Below are 13,923 nucleotides of genomic sequence, written 5' to 3' on the forward strand. Positions count from 1 at the left end.
TCAACATAGAAACATAGTCATGTCAATTTTTCTTCTCCGTCTGTCAAATCTTCTGTCAACGCCTGCGTCAGCGTTTTGTGACAAAGTCAACTGTGAATTCTTCTTATTTTCTTTTCTTATGCTAAAATCTTGTTATTTTTTTAATTTTGGTTTTTTTAGGACGAAATAGGCCTAAAAGAATGGCTCACATCACTGAAATCAGCGCACAAACTGTCACAGGAGTTGCTGGGTTCGATGGCGAAGAAGGCGGGCAAGATCTACGGCACTGACAGCAACAACAGGAACGCCATCATAACAGCGCGCAATACAAACGGCAACTAACAACAAATTTCAATAAACAAAAATGAAAACAAATCTTTCACTCCGATTAGATGTAACAAACGATCGGGCTATATAGGATTGAACCTAGAAGATAAAACACCGACGACACAGTTCTACTAGGCACTATATCGTTTTTGCGTGATAGAAAGATCCGTTTTTAATAGAAAGGGGATGAAACATGACAATTTTTGAAACATAATTTGATGTATTTCGTTAAACGTATTTATATTATTATTTATGCATTTTCTTCTTAGGGACTTCTGCTTATGAATGAGAGTATGAACGGATGTGTACGATAGTTTGATTACGATGTATATTGTTTGAAAGAAAAGCTGTTCTGTAGGTAATAGCCGTAAAAGCTCCGCTGACTGGACTATTTTTTATAGATACATGTTAAACGTATCTATGTTTTCTTGATACGCTCACTAACTACATATTTATATAGTTTACAGCCAGTTTATATATCCCTGGAAACGAAGCCAGGAAAAGAAACCAAGAAAAACACTTGAAAAATCGAAAAATTACTGACCGCTTTTTTTCAACTGGAAAATCTGGAGGAAATCGATAGAAAAGGCGTGGGTATCGAATTTTTTTCTGTGTCATGGTTTTTTATTAACATTTAAGCAAAAATAAACTTCTTTCATACATTTCAATTTTCAATGTCGTTAAACAATTAACCATTCTAGATGAAAACGTTCAAATCTCTAAGCATTATTTTTTGGCCTCATTCGACGAAAAGACTCAGATACAAAGTTTACTGTAATAAAACAATTAAAAATAATTGAAATAAAATATTAAACAATATTTTAAATCTAAGACTTTTCGTCAAAAAAAATCACTTATAAACAATTGAATTATCTGCGCCGTTTTTAGTGATGTGAGTCGAGAATATTTCCAAGCGAATATTCGCGAACATTGGAAAGTTTCCGAGAGTATTCGCATATAAAAAATGGAAATATTCTCCAGGCCACGAATATTCCCGGAAACTTTCAATGGAAAATTCTTGAGAGTATTTCCGAGAAATACTCTCGAGAATAATATACAAGTGGGATCTGTTAAATCGCATACAGCTGAATCATGTTCCTGTCCGCACTTGCTACATCTTTTCTTACCTCGACATTGTGACGTATCATGGCCGTATCTTATGCAATTAAGGCATTGTATTACTCTTGGAACATAAGGTTCCACTTGGTATATCATTCGTTCAATGATTACGTGTTTTGGAATCATTTGGCCTCTGAAAGGCACCACTATCGTACCCGTCTCCACCAGTTGATCATTTTCTTTTCGCTTTATTCTTTTAACGTTTATTACTTTAAAATTGCCGTATCTTGGAACAATAATACCTTTTAATTCGTTTTCTGAAATATTTTTGTCTATCCCTTTAATTACCCCACTCTTTTGAGTAAAAAAAATTGGAATATGTAAATCGTAATTTCTTTCTATTAACTTTTTGCATTCCACTAAAATATTAGCGCTTTTATATGTGTTATATTCAATTTTAATTTTATTTTTTCCTATAGAATAGGAAAATAGAGAAGTTTCAAGAATGTGTCCGCGAACTTTCCATAATATTTCCGAGAATTTTTGAGAATATATCCAAGAGCCTTTTGGGCATAGCTATACTAAAATCACAATAAAGATGTACTATAAATAAGCAAACCAAGACAAGTTGAATGTTACGAGGAGTACTCCCGAATCATGAATTACAATGTATAAACTATGCAAATCATGATTTGGGATTTACAATGTATAAACATTGTAAATCATGATTTGGGAGTGCTCCTCGAACATTCAATGTGTCTTGGTTTGTTCATTTCTAGTGCATATTTATTATGATTGTAGAATAGGTATAATGCATGGGAATATTTCAAAAAGAAATAGTAATTAAAAAGAAAAAAGAATGTGTGTGTACTTTGTACGCACGTAAGAAGTTATACTTCTATTATATGATTTCAGCGAAATAAAATACTTTTAACAGTTTACTTTTATCTTATTAAATATTAAACTGATTTTAACAGTTACTTGCCACTTTCCAAAAATCCAAAAATTCAAAAAAAAACAGCAAATGTCCGCATTTGAACCCGGGACCTCTCGATATGTAGTCGAATGCTGTACCAATGAGGCTACGAAGGCATTGTTTTGACGGTTTCTCGAACATTATGACAAACCACGGTAACAAATAGACGAAGTCAATTATTAAATAAAAATGTTTTAATAATACGTATTACCTTACTCCAAAGGAAGACAAATCCAAAGACACAAAAATTATAATAAATATATTTACTAAAAACACTAATATATTTTTTCCACGCCTTTTTTGGACTGATACATGTAATTTAAAATATTTAGTAACAAACAACATACTATCTCTGTGCGCATGCGCGCAGAATAATAAAAATTCACTCCCTATCGCGCCTAAAGAAGTATAACTTCAAAAAAAAAAAAATCACAACTACAAAATAAAGTTTCGATACCCACGAGATTGTGCCCCTTTTCTATTGACTTCCTCCAGATATTCCAGTTGAAAAATCGCAGCCAGTAATTTTTCGATTTTAATAACTTCGTTTCCGGGGAAATAACAAATATTTAGTTATGTTGACATGTTTTTTATTTATACTATGTATTTTTTTGATACATAAAGCATTTAAAATAAGGACATGTCTCGAGAACAAGCAGACTAATAGGTGTGTGCGTCAAACAATCACTCAAATGGTGCAGGAATAAGAAAGAGAAAGAGATTTATTTTTTATATCAAAATAGCTATAGTAAACGTGTCAAATTGTAGACGAATTGTCAATTTTTATGTCATAGTTTTTAACATTTATTGTGGTTACCAATTGGCGAATTATGAACCTTTCGGTTGTACAGTAAGCGCCACGCTAGTAGACACATTTTGTGTCTACCTAATTTCTAGGTTTGTGCTAATCCGGCCCGTTACCTGTGACTTTCATGTCTATCATGTCACATCACTGGTGTCACTGTCATGAAACTATTCCAAGTAATTGTTGTAATTGTTAAATGTAAAGAATTTATAGCATCCAAAAAATAAGAGTTAATCCATATCGATTTAATTTTTAAAAGTCTTAAGCAAATATTATTTACATGCATTGTTTGGATTTCGTAAATGGGTGACATTGGTTTTGTAATCTAGGCCACGCATTTTGAAAGCACCGAAGTCAGCAATTATACTGCTATTAGTAGTTCACGGTTACATTCAAGTATGGTCAAGCATTCATAACAAACAATTGCGATTTATTTATAGATACGTAGAAAGTAAAAAAAGAGATTATTCATTATTCAGAAACCGAGGTGGTTAGAGTAGAGACGTTATCCATCCCTTACACCAACTAGTTACTGTCGTACATGGTGACTTAAATAAATATATTCCGGTAATTAGTGTTTCAACTTAATCAACCCCATCATCGGGGGTTGCAACCCCCGTACCACCATAATCCTTACAAAAAATACAATAATTATAGTACATTGTGTACCTAGTAGGAAAAGCTTAACATTCCCGGACGATGTAAAGATTGCCGTCGAGGCGCAAGCCGAGACAAGGCAATACAGAGTCCGGGAATGTGGCTTTTCCTACAAGGTATATGTACATACTATTTTTCTGAAAATCGAACATTTAAATTATAATAAAATAAACATGTAAAAATTCTCAAATAGACATATTATTTTGACTCAAATATTCGTGACGCCACCAAATACAGGTTTTGTAACTTTTGTTACTATAGAAACAAATATATTGAATTGTCAAATTTGACGCATTTGCTTATTTTTGGCAGTATTTTTGGGGTTTTCTGTGATTGTAATTATTTTAAAAAGCAAAATTACCTAATTTAATCATGAGTGATGATGAGTGTTCGATTCCTGGTACCCCTCCAGAACTGATGGAAGTAGTGAATATTGATTCATTAGATTTATTGCCAACAAAATCCAGTGACAAATATAACTATTCATACAACCGTTTCATGGACTATCGTAAGAACAAAAATACAAGTTCTTTCTCAGAAAATGTTGTAATGGCATACTTCTTGGAGCTTGGTTCCAAGATGAAATCTTCAACTTTGTGGGCGAACTATTCAATGTTGATGGCAACGCTTGCAATTAGACATATGATGTGGATATATAAGGAAAAAATATTTCCTTACAGTAAGGAAATAACATTTCCGTACAGCTATTTTTCGTTTCCAGGCAACTGCTAAGTATAAGGAAATATCGAACGTTTCATTCAAAAATGTTGTCAAAAATGTCTAAATTTCGGCCCGATTTTCGGAAAATAATATTGTTACTCTGCTTTAAATAGTATATTGTGCAACAAGTGCAGAAAGGTAGTAATTTCTCACGAGTTTGAAAAGTTGCGGTACGAGCGCAAGGCGCAAGCGAGTGCCGCAATTCAGACGAGTGAGAAATTACCTTTGTGCACGTGTTGCACACTATACTTTTTCTATAACCACAGTTTTTGCTAAAAATAAAAATCACAATTTCCAAACGAAGATTTTAACCTGTATTTAATTAATACAAATCAATTTAAATTCCTTATACCTAAACAAATTACACAGAAATCAGTTAACAAATTAATGCACTGACTTAATTTGTTTGAATTTAAACTATTTTAAATAATTGTTACAAAATAATGTCACATTTGACGTTATATTTACGCAGTCACGGATTTACACCATACCTACTTCATTCGACGTATCTTGCTGAGGTTGCTAAATCCTTATTGGTTAATTGATAATTATAAAATATTTATTAAGAATAAAATTGTAAAATAAAACAGTTGTAACATACATAATTTAATTTCTATTCGATAATTAAGTATAATAATTGTCTTACAGGTTGTATATTTGTCTACACTTTAACCAACAGATGTAAGCAGAAGATATAATGTTACTCAGAATGAACTAGTCATTTGTAAAATACCAAATGTGTTCAAAAATAATGTGTTAAAGTAACGAATTTTGCAGATTTCTCGGACATAAGTTAAATCGGTTCTTTTTTGAAAAGCTCTATCAAATATAATATCTTAAATAAAACCGTTTCATCTCAACATGGTATAATTATATTTATGATTTTATTGTGGAATGTAATGGTACTGTGATATTTTCTCACAGTATAAGATTTATGACATTAGTGTGCAGACAAGTGACGTTTCTGTGCTGGAAAGTTCTTTTCTGTACAGAAACGTCACTTTTCTGCACACTAATGTCATAAATCTTATACTGTGAGAAAATATCAACTTTGTTAATATAAAACTGTGCAGAAAAGTGCACTTTGAATAGTGGTCGTAGAAAAAAAATTTTATTCAAACACCAACAATACTACAATACTTTATAACGTTTACAACTTTAACACAGTGACAACTATTTTCAAATATTACATAACTTCAAAAACAACTGTTCTATAAACTGTCAACTTTCTATGTTTACTGGTTTCTATACATTTTCTGGCGTTCTAGACGTCACTAGACATAAAAGTAAACAGTGCAACAAGTGAAGGGTCTAGGACTGTATTAGCTCAATGTACCCATGTGTCTAGTAGCGTAGCAGTTACTGTGTTATATCTTATAAACTGATATAATATGTACGTTGTTTAATATGTAAGTTACGGGGTAAAGACAAGCTAAAATATAGATAGTTTAAAAGGTAGATAAATTAATATCATATTAACATTTTTACCATAATCATCATCGTTTTCGTAATTGTTATAGTGCGTGTTAGTGGTAAAATGTTAAGTAATGTACAGGGTGTTAAGTTTGTTAATCTAAATAACAATAAAAATGTCTGTTACGACTTTATAGCATCATTTGGTTTCTTATTTAGTTTGTGAGAGTCAAACACATCCTAAAACTCGTGTTTGTGTTTCGGGATGCATTTTTTTAATACATGACTGTCTCTTTTTTATAACAATTCATCTTCTTCTTCTTTTGGCATCTTAACCCTGGATGGGGCTTTGCCTGTCTAGCTATATCCTTTCATTCAAACCCCCCTTGTGCCCTTCTTCACCATTGTCTTCCTCCTCCTAAGTGCCTTCTCTATTGAGGTTGCAGTGACTTCGCGCTAGCATGGCTGGACAGCTACTGAACGGAAGAACGCCACGATGCTGAGATGGCCGCGCTAGCCCCACCCCTAGCGGCTACAGATCATATCGAAATTTCTGGATAGCCCTCGTATTTGTTAAGTACACCTAGATTACGAATATCTTCCAGCATTTCATTTCTTTTCACACTATCAAAGGTGTTAGTTTGGAGACAAATATAGTGACTCCAAGACATAAATAGTGACAGAGTGTGACTCCAAGAACCAAACTAAAACAATCCAATTGGGAAGTGGTAGGTTGCCTACTCTAAAGGACCCCTACAAAGCACTTCTTCTTAAAGTGCCCCTCCTCAGGTCGTTGGCTACTACCGTTACAATTGCTTGGCCTTCTCAGCTGTTCTTATTAGCTGTTCAAAATTCAGCCCTGTCGGATGTTTCTTAGCCACGATAGTCTTTTCTTTCCCAGTCCTGTCATTCCTCCAGTCAGAAAAAGATTTTCTGGCCTGTTCTATTCTCGGTCTTATTTCTAGATTCGGATTTAGGCTGCTATCGATCCAACAACATTGCCCTTTTTCGCATTGAATGTTTGCCAAAGAAAAAGAGTTATGTACTAAGATTACAGTTTACTAAACCTTTCACTTTAAAAAAACTATCTACAGTTGAGTCCCCGAGTCTTTACCCGTGCGTCATCATTTAAAGCATACGAAATAAGTCGGAAATTAACTAAACGTAACAGCAAGTGACAGTAAGTAGGTATTACTCCGATCACGGGTTATAGTATAAAATTTGACGTTATCAAATAAATAAAATGTCAAATCTAAGTTTTGCTTTAAAATTTTGGTGCATAATTACAGCTACATTTGAAGTAGCTTAATAAATTATTTTATTATCATTGATTAGTAAATAAATAAACAATTTATAAAAAAATTCAATAACATATTTTCTATTTGTTATTTTATTCACTTTGGCGGAACATTAAACACAAGCATTCCTTAACTGTGTCAATGAGGTTAGCTTTGTACGTTGTCAAAATTAATCGTAAAATAACATAAACTTACCATAAAATTTCAAACCCCAATATAAAATTAGTTGTGAAAACAACTGTTTGTATACTATAAAAAACTTCAAAATGCAAAAATTCGACAAAATAACAGCGCCAAATTCAACAAACTGACAGCCACAAAAGTAAATAAACCAAAACGTCAGAAATTGTACTTAAAATATGTTAAAACATCCCCAATCGTCTTTTTAGTACCTATCTCTTTTCAATGTACTGAGTCTAGATCGTTCATAAAAATAACATGTGTTTTTACTTAATAACAGGCGGTAGCTGGTTTGTCATTAGTTTCATGCGTGGAAGAGAATGATGCTAGATAAAAAGTATGTGTTTTATCTCGCCAGGTATTAATGATGCACGGGTAAAGACTCGTGGACTCAACTGTAGTATTTATTTTATTATTTTATGCATTTTATTTCAATAGTCTGAATTTATATGAATATTTTATTTATGTAACAATAATACCAAATAAAAATTGTTTTTTTCATACGAATACAGAACAGTTTTTCTACTCATCCATTGTTGTAACTATAGTAATTATTCTACTTTGAAACCACTATAGATTCTTCTCCCTTTACGCAGAATAATGAAATTATAGTTAGGTTTCCAAATGATATTTTTTATATTTCTTGAACATTCAAGTTCATCTCACTGGTAAAAACACCAAGCTAACTTAATAGTAATAGCTTTTATTGCCAGCACTCTGTATATAGATATCTGATTCGATGGAACTGTACAATTCTTTATAATATTTAACTAAACTTTTTACTTAATAAATATATTCAAAGGACACCGCACACATCTTATAGAAAATGTAATGACACTCAAATACAATAAAATTTACATGAATAGATTCGTCTCGAAATTATAATCATTCCATATCATTGCGTCAACTCTGAATTTTGATTAATAATGGCGTAAATTGTAATTAAATTTTATGCAAATCACATTTTTGAAATCCATAAAACTGTCATTCATAAATACTATTAGTATAGTATACAGGGTGTTTGGTAAAGAATGGGCCATAGCTTAACCTTAGATTCCTGAGCTTAAAATAGGTCGATTTAAGCTAACTTACTTTAGTACAAAAGTTGATAATAACCGAAACACAGGGTGTCAAAGTTAAACTTTTGTTTTATTTATTTTTGAATATTTCCTGACAGGCATGGGACAACAACACGAAATTTGGTAAGTGGTGCTGGTATTGTACAGTCTACTAAATTATGTTAAACAAACGTTTCTGGCTACTACCAGAGGCGTACGACGCGGGGCAACGTGAATGGTTAACCCTTCCCAAATTCTACGCGACTGGCGGAATTGCTATTTTATTGCAATTATTTGATTCTCCAATACTTTCTATGTAAAAAACATACTATTCATTCGTAACGATAAAGCCATTAGTTTTCGAGATGTTTGAAGCTAAAAACCAAGAAGCACAATACATTAATCAAAATAAGTGTGCTTTTTCATTTTTAACTTCAAATATCTCGAAAACTAATGACTTTATCGTTACGAATGAAGAGTTTATTTGCATAGAAAGTATTGGAGAATCTAAAAATTATGATAAAATAGCAGTTTCATCAGTGGCGTAGAATTTGGGAAGGGTCAACCATTCACTTTTCAATGTCGTACGCCTCTGGTATTAACCACAAACAATTATTTAACATAATTTAGTACGGTATACAGTACCTACACTTTCTGCCAAGTACCATAAGGATAATATGTCAAATAGTTTTATAGTACAGGGCACACATAGTTCTTAAAGGTTTAAAAAAAGAATAAATTATTAAAAAAAAGAATACTTTAAAATAATTTGACATATCCGTGTGATACTTTGCAGAAAGTGTAGGCACTGTACACCTTACTAAATTATGTTAAATAATCGTTTCTGGCTACTACCAGAGGCGTACGACAGGGGAAGGTGAATGGTTGACCCTTCCCAAATTCTACGCTGCTGATGAAACTGCTATTTTAGTATAATTTTTAGATTCTCCAATACTTTCTATGCAAATAATATATTCTTCATTCATAACGATAAAGTCATTAGTTTTCGAGATATTTGAAGTTAAAAATGAAAAAGCACACTTATTTTGATTAATGTATTGTGCTTCTTGGTTTTTAGCTTCAAACATCTCGAAAACTAATGGCCTTATCGTTACGAATGAATAGTATGTTATTTACATAGAAGGTATTGGAGAATCAAATAATTGCACTAAAATAGCAATTCCGCCAGTGGCGTAGAATTTGGGAAGGGTTAACCATTCACGTTCCCCCGTCGTACGCCTCTGGTAGTAGCCAGAAACGTTTGTTTAACATAATTTAGTAGACTGTACAATACCAGCACCAGTTACCAAATTTCGTGTTGTTGTCCAATGCCCGTCAGGAAATATTCAAAAATAAATAAAATAAAAGTTTAACTTTGACACTCTGTATTTCGGTTATTATCAACTTTTGTACTAAAGTAAGTTAGCTTAAATCGACCTATTTTAAGCTCAGGAATCTAAGGTTAAGCTATGGCCCATTCTTTACCAAACACCCTGTCTATTGAAAACAGCTTAACCCAACGTGAGCTAAGCCGATTAGAGGAACTATACTTTGGTACGACTGACCAATTTATACCTAGTTTATTATCTATAAGATAAGAGTAAGCCTCTGCCTTAATACCTGCAGAAATATTTATGAACTGGCGACTTAAAAATCTCTTTTCTCTCTGACTTAGTTTTATTATTTTTAGATTTATTTATATCAATTCACGCAGTTATTAATCAAATTCAGAGTTGGCGCAATGATATGAAATGATTGTAACTTCGAGACGAACCTATTCATGTAAATTTTATTTCATTTGAGTGACAATATATTTTCCATAAGAAGTATGCGGTGTCCTTTATATTAAAATTGGATAGTAATAGTGCGTTTTCTTAATCGTTGTTTTTTTTATTATGAAAATAAATTTTTATGATCTTCCAGGAGGAATTTTTTAATACTTGGAAAGGAAGATGCTCATCGAAAATTTTGTATCTTGCAAATTCATAAATATCTTGGGTTTTAAGACGTTGTACGTCTTACTCCGACTGACACCCAATCGACACTGTCCTCTATCCATTCATTGGTTCTTTTCCATTATCTCTCTCTCATTTCTTACTTGATTACTTAAATCCAACTTTTCTTTGTCGTTTCCTTTTTTCGTTGTTGTTTTTCCCGCCACGGAGATGGGGTGGTGGTTACTTTAAAGTCTTAAACATGAACCCTCATTTTTTATTGCAGATTGCGTAAAAATCAGTAACTTTTATTCGATACATTTTTTCGAATTATGAATAGATGGCGCTATAATCGGATAAAACAATTTTTGGAAATGGAAAATTAAATAACAAAATGGATAATCTCCACTAAAATGGAAAACTTAACCTTTTTTGGTTTTAGGACCTAATCTTCACAACCCAATAGGTCTCCATGACGCTTTAGTAACAGCAAATTTAGTATCCAAGGCTCCCCTACTCCGTACAAAAATTTGAGTGCGTTTTACACGTGTGGAAGGGAATATTTCGACACCTAAGAGAAGTAAAAAAGACTTTGACAGAGGTAAGACAAATTAAAAGAGCAGAATAAATAGTATAGTCGCAACATAGGGGGTCCTGTGGACACTTTTAGTTCGCCGCGATTTGATGGTGGTATTATAGGTTTTTTGGGTCGCTGAATCCAATGGAAGTGGTCTGGAAGCCCAAATGTGGTGCGTTTAATTGTTATTAACAAATTATGGTAAAATTAGGTGTTTTTCAGGAATTATTAGAAGCCCTGTAAATAAATTGATAGTGTTAAGGTCTTCTCTGGTGTATTTTTGGTCACTGAATCGAATGCGACTAGTGGCGATTACTCAAAATATGTTCTTATTTTTTTAATAACAAAATAATAGTTTATTCGCCGAAAAGCTCGAAATTGTAAAGCTCGAAAGCTCTTCTTGAGCGTTAATGTAATTTACTATATGTATCATTTCTTCTCCAATACCTGTATCAACCTTTGCTTTATCTTCTATTTCTTCTGTTATATCACGTCTTTTTTCTTTTGCGGTTTTCACATAATTTGCGTCATCTATTATGTCATACTTTTCTTCACCTCTGTCGGTATTATCTTTCACTTTATCAGCTAACCCTTCTATCTTGTCGTAGTTATCTTCTCATGCTCAGGATTGCGCTATTTATAGATTCTGCGTGGCGCTGAGAAATTTCTGGATGGCGCCTGAGGAATGCATTAAACCATTTATTTCCCGGTAAGCCATCTTTAAAAGGATTGGGACGACCATCACTATCGATTATAGCTTTTACTGTTTCACAAAGCAGGTTTTTGTTTAGAAGAAATCCTTTATGGGCTGAAGCAGTGATCCAACGCACTAATATGTTTTCCTCCTCTGCAGTCAAAACGGTCGGAGAACCCATTTTTTGTTTTCCCGGGGTTCTACCTTTTAGTTTGTTAATAAGGGTAGAATGAGGAACATTATACGTACTTTCTGCACCACGTATTGATCATACGTTGTTCCTAATATCTTCAATGGCTTGTAATAGGTCATTTTCTGAGTACATATTTGAAAAATACTTTGGCTTTCTTAACCGTGGCAGCCATTTTGCTGGAAAAGAAATAATATAAAAATTTCAAATCAGTGATTGACCAGTGGTAAAGCTAGTTGTTGACCACCGATCGTCGGTAGTTGACCACTACACGGTGCCCGTAGTTAACCACTGTTTTTTGTGGTCAAAATCTGGACAGACATTTTCATTTGCAATTTTAATAAGACAAAGAACTCAAATAATAAATGGTGTGCATTGTAAGAGCAAAAAAGATGGAAAATGGTCACTATTGCCGAAATTTAGTAATTGACCAATGAGGTTATTTTCTAGATAATAGGTATAATTTTCAATCCCATAATTGACCACTCGATTTTTTCCCAAAAAACTCGAAAATATATTAAAATACTATCAAAAACCTTTTATGCTCTATATCTAATTTTGATTAGAATCCATTTAACGCCGTTGTTTGTATATGTCTTTTCGATCATTACAGATTTAAATAAAACTGTTCACTTACCATGCTTATTACTAAGTCACACACTGTAACTGAAAATTGACAAGTCAATTTGTTACGCCCTCTCGACGCGCTCTATATAAATAAAGTAGTAGTATTACGCCACCATCTACTAGCCGAAGGTTAAAACAATACAGGAAACCTATTACATAGACGTTAAGATTTACAGGTATCTTATTTTTAGCTTTAGAGTTATCTTTGGTCAATTACTGGTTGCTGGTTAATTACTGGTTAACTCGCCCTACGTGCATGCCAAATTTCGTATCATTAAAAGTGGTTTTTTAAAACTCGAGCAAAAACTTAAAGAGCAAAAACCGTGAGTAAACGTACTATAAACCGTTATTTTTACAATAATTTATTAATAACAAAGTCGGAACGTGATTTAAGCTATCACGACTAGTGACAATCGATTTAGCGTAAAAATACTATGAAAAAGACTACGAACTTGCTGTAGATAACGCATTTCGAGCTTTTCGGCGAATAAACAATGATTTTGTTATTAACAAAATAAGAACACATTTTGAGTAATCGCAACTTGTCGCATTCGATTCAGCGACCAAAAATACACCAGAGAAGACCTTAACACTCTCAATTTATTTACAGGGCTTCTAATAATTCCCGAAAAACACCTAATTTTACCATAATTTGTTAATAACAATTAAACGCACCACATTTGGGCTTCCAGACCACTTCTATTGGATTCAGCGACCCAAAAAACCTATAATACCACCATCAAATCGCGGCGAATGAAAAGTGTCCACGGGACCCCCTATGTTGCGACTAGACTAAAAAGAAAAAGCGGAGAAAATGAAAATGTGTCAAAAGCTAAACAAACGCTAAAGAGAAAATGCGATAATTCACCAAAAACCGAGCCAAAAACCACGGATTTGACAAGAAAAATCATGAAAAATATGTCAATAAATTATTCTATGATGAGACAACGTCATCCATATTCTGTGGAAGATATGCAACAAAAAAATTGGGGCGGATATTATAAATTTCAATAATTTTTTTATTGTTTTTTGTATGTAACTCAGAACATGGCAAGTAATACTTGTGTATCAGTAGCTGCTTCTGTATCGATTATTTCTAACGAATATCATAGGAAAGCGAAATTTTTTTGGACTTCTGATACTATACCGTGTGGTGAATCGTAAAACGGGCCATAGGAAACTCAATGTAAAATTCTAAACTGTTGAATTCCTGCTTCCCTAATTATTTTACATCAAAAGTCATGAGAGAATATTTGTAGAGAATTGAAATCCATATTAAAATCAAAAGTTAAAATTGTTATACGATTTAAACGCATTCCAAAATTTTGAAAAATATAATACATTTGCCACAGTAGGTATGTTGTGTGTAAGTTAGGCCACACGTTACTATTTAACTGACAGTGCTCACACCATTGACTGAATAAAAAAT

The 13,923-nt window shown here is 32.9% G+C and overlaps 1 protein-coding gene across 1 annotated transcript in view; it reads left to right on the forward strand.

Moving 5' to 3' along the window:
- The window catches only part of LOC114335546 (G protein-coupled receptor kinase 1), a 972,615-nt gene extending 964,687 nt beyond the window's left edge, over window positions 1–7,928 (forward strand). The window contains exon 14 of the mRNA XM_050659707.1: window positions 160–7,928. Coding sequence (XP_050515664.1) covers window positions 160–321 — 162 coding nt within the window. The 3' untranslated portion in view covers window positions 322–7,928. The remainder of the gene's footprint in view (window positions 1–159) is intronic.
- Window positions 7,929–13,923: the final 5,995 nt, after the last annotated feature.

Source organism: Diabrotica virgifera, chromosome 8, assembly GCF_917563875.1.
Source record: "Diabrotica virgifera virgifera chromosome 8, PGI_DIABVI_V3a".
NCBI classification, from domain to species: Eukaryota; Metazoa; Arthropoda; class Insecta; order Coleoptera; family Chrysomelidae; genus Diabrotica; species Diabrotica virgifera.